Here is a 5,469-nt window from a genome sequence, read left to right as displayed (position 1 = left end):
ACCAAGCACCATTTAATTCAAATGTCCACTTAATCTTTAATATTTGGCCATTTCTTTAGGACAGAAATGCTATAGCCACTGTAATTAAAAGAATATGTGGACATCAAAACGTGTGAACTCAGAGTGAGGATTTGAACTTTTATTTTGAAACCGCGAGATAATGATGTATTCTCCTGTGTTTGCGTAGATTTATAAATGGTTTACCTTACAAATCTGATGAAATGGCGCACGTTGCGTTCCCAGATGAACGTTATAATAAACCCAAACTCACAACAACATGCAGAGATGGAGATTGAGATGCTCCACACATGTAAATGATAACAGTTCATAATTGTCATTTTACCTTCACATACAGTATTGCATTTAGTATATCTGCTCATATGAGCATTTTTAATACCCAAAATTAAAATTTTACCTTTACATACAGTATTGAATGTAGTATATCTACTCAGATGAGCATTTTTAATACTCCTAATTGTCATTTTACAATTACATACAGTATTGCATGTAGTATATCTACTCAGATGAGCATTTTTAATACTCATAATTGTCATTTTACCATTACATACAGTATTGCATGTAGTATATCTACTCAGATGAGCATTTTTAATACTCATAATTGTCATTTTACCATTACATACAGTATTGCATGTAGTATATCTACTCAGATGAGCATTTTTAATACTCATAATTGTCATTTTACCATTACATACAGTATTGCATGTAGTATATCTACTCAGATGAGCATTTTTAATACTCATAATTGTCATTTTACCATTACATACAGTATTGCATGTAGTATATCTACTCAGATGAGCATTTTTAATACTCATAATTGTCATTTTACCATTACATACAGTATTGCATGTAGTATATCTACTCAGATGAGTACTTCGTTTCTTGGTAAAAGTCAAAGTAACTTGCAAGCATTACACTGTATACCACAGAAGTTCTTGTAGTTACTTTGGAAGTTGCATTCATTGTTAAAGTCATTGATTTCATGAGAGCCGTATAGTGAGCAGCGACATGCAGCTGTCGTGACACACACGTGTCAGTGTTTCAGACAGAAGCTCGTGTGAATATGAGACACTGAGAGGAGTCATTCATGCATGTGCCGCGCCACGTTTGCATAACATGAAAAACCAGACGGGAGCCGTAAACTCGCATGAATATTCCAGTATCATCATCATCGCTTATTTGTAACATACAGGTGCGATTTAAAGAGCGTTACTTTGTCATACGCGTTGCAAACAATCTGCACACTTTGAGGCACTGCTAAGTTTCGAGACATGTTCTGAGATGTTAATGCAGATGAGTGTAGAGTTGTTGTCTCTGAATGACTTCATTGTAACTCTCCTGAGTGTCGGCGCTTGTAAGGAGGCGCCTGACGGATCGATTCTCTGTTAAGAGCCTGATACTGTGGCGACAGACTGCGTGTCTTCTGCTTTCTGCAGCCGTTCTAGAAGAGTTCGTGCAAGTTTGATCACTTTAGGAAAAAATAGTTGGCACGATAAGTCGTTCTGGATTGTTTTGCGCTGTTTAGTCAGTTTAGTTTTAATCACATCAGGTTAAACTAAATTAAAATGAGATTTTGCCTTGAGAACTCGCTGAAATATTAAAAAATTTATTTCAGTTAATGTTTATATTTCTATAATGAAAATGTTTTTTATAGTTTTAATTTTAGTTTCAGTTTTAATTATTTTAGTCATCAAGTTAAACTAAATGAAAATAAGATTTTGCCTTGTGAACTCGCTGAAATATTTTTTTTATTTTATTTCATTTAATGTTTATATTATTTCTAGCAATGAAAATGTTTTTTTTTTTGGTTTTAATTTTTTTAATTTTAATTTTAATTTTAATTTTAATTTTAATTTTAATTTAATATAATTTTTTTATTAAATTTTTAAATTTTTTATTTTATGTTATGTTATGTTATGTTATGTTATCACCCAGTCCTGTATGCCTCTGTCAGACGTGTTTCAGGCCGTGGTTTGCTCTCTGGTCTCACAGATTGCTAAGATGGGAGGAGAGCAGATGCAGCATCTGAATAACTCGTCTCCGGTCGTCGATGCCTCGCTGTATGGCTTCGGAGGACAGAAACGCTCGCTGGACGAAGGAGGTACGTCCTCAAATCCTTTATTTATGAGATGGATCATTAAAGCTCCGATTTTAACATAAACACACACCTGTTGCTTATGAATGTTGCTGCATTATTAGGCACCACTAGGCTGATTTGTGGTTATCTTGTCTGCTAAATGATTAATATCATGTCAGTGTTAGTCTGAGTAATACAGCAGATACAGGACGAAAGTAAAGTAACTTTGAGGTTAAAATCAATGCAGGGCTTTAAGAAGCGTTGACCTTTGACAGTGTTTTCCCACACCAGCCATTGATGGCTACTTCTGCTCTTGAACTCTTGTGCAAACGTCAGGAAGTGAAACCTGTTTGTGTGGCCTGATTCGGCTTCAAAACACCAGAATAAACCTGTGATTCAAACACATCGTGGTTAAAAAATCTGTGGGAAATTATTTTATTTTTAATCTTTTATTCAGTTATCAATGCAATACTTTTTTTCTGGCTTAAATTGTTATTGGTCATTACTAAAACTTGAAAGGACAGCTTTATTAAGTAGTTTGGCATATTATATATAAAAAAAAAAATTCTTAGAAAAAAAAAAAAAAACTCCCCCCAAAATTATATTAATTAGTAATGCATCTTATTTGTAAACAAACAAAAAAATACCTTAACTTTTTTTTTTTTTTTTTTAAAGGAGTTATTTTTTATAATTTTTTTTTTCCAAAATGTATTAAATTGAATATTTTCTTGTTGCATGAATGTTTAACTGAAACCAACATGCATGCAAACAGTACGTTTCAGTATGCATTGATATTAATAATAATCGCTGCGTACCAAGAGTTTAAGTCTGGTGAATTTTGACCTGCAGATTCATGTAGCGAAAATATATTTTTTTAGCATTTTGCTTTTGTTATTCTTTATTTATTTGCGATTCGTTGAGTGTCTAAAACCTAATTTGTTAGATAAATAAATAAATAATAATGAATTATTTTTACTGTTTTTAAATTATTCATACTATTTAACAATTTTTTTTAACTATTTAACTATTTATGAAAATTTTTTAACTCCAACATTTTACCAAAGTTGTTCAGCTCTTGAAATATAATAGATTATTTATTACCGTATTTTTAAATATTTTTTTTTTTGGAACATTTACGTATTCTCAGGTTTGAAGTTTGTTCTGCCAGACTGTAATATTCCCTTCTGTTTCTGTGCAGTGGCAAACCAGCTCGGTGCAATGGTGCATGGTACAAGGTGAGCGCTTGTATTTATTAAAACTCTCATGTTGTGCTGTTGCTTATTATAGTTTTTTGACTAATAAACATGCATTTCTGTGCACAGCTGTAATGATCATGTTATGTGTTTGTTTAGGGCTATAATGACAGAAGAGTTCAAAGTGCCTGATAAGATGGTTGGATTCAGTAAGTACTGATATTCTTCATATGGCTTTTGCACAAACATTTGAGCTTTAATAGTCTAATAGTTAGCATAAAAATAACAACCTAATGCAGCTTCGCTGTGATAAAATGTTACATTTTACGGAATGCTCTAAAAATGCATGCATGTGCAGATTTTTAGTGACAAAGTCCTACTGAGGTTTATAATGATTTGCTCACTTTTATTATTATTATTTTTTAAATTTAGAGCAGCTTGTCTAAAAAATAAGGATTTGCTGTTGTGTTTTGAAAAACTTTGCATGCATGCAAAAAAAATAGTATGCATAAAATTTTTGGCCTGTTAGAAGCTGAACTATTTTTATTAAAAAAAATTCTTCTTTATAAATCAGTATGCATGCAATTTTTGGCCTGATATAAGCGGATCTGTGTGTTTTTATCAGTCATTGGACGCGGCGGCGAGCAGATCACGAGAATTCAGCTGGAATCCAACTGTAAGATCCAGATCGCCTCTGGTACGTTCTGATCTGAAAAGTGTCTTTCAAATGCTTAAATCTAAATAAAAATGCAAAATAAAAATATTATAATAATTAAGATATTAATGTGCTATTATAAAAAATATGTATAATATTATATTTATATTTATATAATTAAAAAGTCATTAATAATTATATAATAATGAAACTAGTTAAATATTATAAAATGTGTACTATATTGATATTTCATCAATATTTAATTAATAATAATTATAAATTCTAATTATGCATTTGAGAAATTATATTATTGATGCATATTAAACATATGATGTATACAATTAAGTGGTAATTGTTGATTTTATAAATAAAAAAATTATAGTAATGAAAAATGTAAAACGTGCAATAAAAATATTATGTTAATATTCAATACAAATTTAATTAATTATAAATTCTATTTATACATTTGAGAAATTATTTTTGATACATATTCCTAAGTAATTGTTGGTTTTAATTTATAATAATTTGTACCATTGCATTTATGCGGAATTGTTGTGAAATTATCCTTTTCTTTATGCATAAATTTAAATAAAATTTTAAATAAAAATATTCTAGTTATGAAACTATTTAAATATTTTACGATAAATCGTGTGATAAATATTATATTGATATTTCATAAAATATTAAATTAATAATTATAAATTATAATAATACATTTGAGAAATTTATGATGCATTTTTCTTAGTATTTGATTATTACATTTTTGCAAAATTATCCTAATCTTCACTAGATCTATGCATTTCTCAGTTGAATTTATGCAAACAAATAAATGACGTTTTTTTCTTGTTGAACACACTAATAACATAGTTTGTGTGCGTTTCTAACCAAATAGTGCCATTTATCACGATTTTACTGATAAAGATGAATGTATAATGAATATTGATTTAAAAAAGTGAAGTGAAAGTGTCTGATCCGTCTGTAGTCTTAAGTTAATTTAATGCAAATATAACCGTGATATCCAAACTCTGAAGCTGTAAAGTGAACAATAGGATGCACGTAACGTTAGCCGTGTAGAGCGAAAGATTTGTAGGATTGGGGAAATTTATTTGTTGGAGTTTGTGTTGTGCATTTTTTTTTTTTTTGGTTTCTAATTTGAGTAGCTTGCAGTAGGGATGTAACGATTAACCGCGAGCCGGTTGAAAATCGATTCAAATATGTGACGATTCAAATCGGTTGAGATGCTAAACGTGACGTGACATGACGTGACCTTTGGGTTACGAGTCCGACTCTCTAACCATTAGGCCACGACTTCCCCAAAAAACAAATCACGATTCAATTAGGTGTAGGAGTTTATAAGAATGTATGTCTGAGGGGAACTTGCTGTCTTTAGAAAAGTTTAGATGGTATTTTTTCTTTTCATCTTGCCTCTGTATAATGCATATTAAAGTTCATAAGCGCAGCTCTGCTTTGTTTACAGCAGTAACCAAGGAAACACTGAATCATTGCTGTTCATAAGCGCAGCGCTG

At 30.7% G+C, this 5,469-nt stretch overlaps 1 protein-coding gene across 1 annotated transcript in view; it reads left to right on the top strand.

Annotated features, from left to right (window-relative positions):
* The window catches only part of LOC107731309 (far upstream element-binding protein 3-like), a 37,541-nt gene that overhangs the window by 8,094 nt on the left and 23,978 nt on the right, over window positions 1-5,469 (top strand). Inside the window, exons 2-5 of the mRNA XM_016542362.1 lie at window positions 2,011-2,119; window positions 3,294-3,330; window positions 3,448-3,497; window positions 3,914-3,985. Coding sequence (XP_016397848.1) covers window positions 2,011-2,119; window positions 3,294-3,330; window positions 3,448-3,497; window positions 3,914-3,985 — 268 coding nt within the window. The remainder of the gene's footprint in view (window positions 1-2,010; window positions 2,120-3,293; window positions 3,331-3,447; window positions 3,498-3,913; window positions 3,986-5,469) is intronic.

This window comes from Sinocyclocheilus rhinocerous, unplaced genomic scaffold (assembly GCF_001515625.1).
Source record: "Sinocyclocheilus rhinocerous isolate Xijiao unplaced genomic scaffold, SAMN03320098_v1.1 scaffold2594, whole genome shotgun sequence".
NCBI lineage: Eukaryota > Metazoa > Chordata > Actinopteri > Cypriniformes > Cyprinidae > Sinocyclocheilus > Sinocyclocheilus rhinocerous.
The sequence above is the reverse complement of the archived record's forward strand: the minus strand, read 5'-3'. Positions and strand labels throughout refer to the sequence as shown.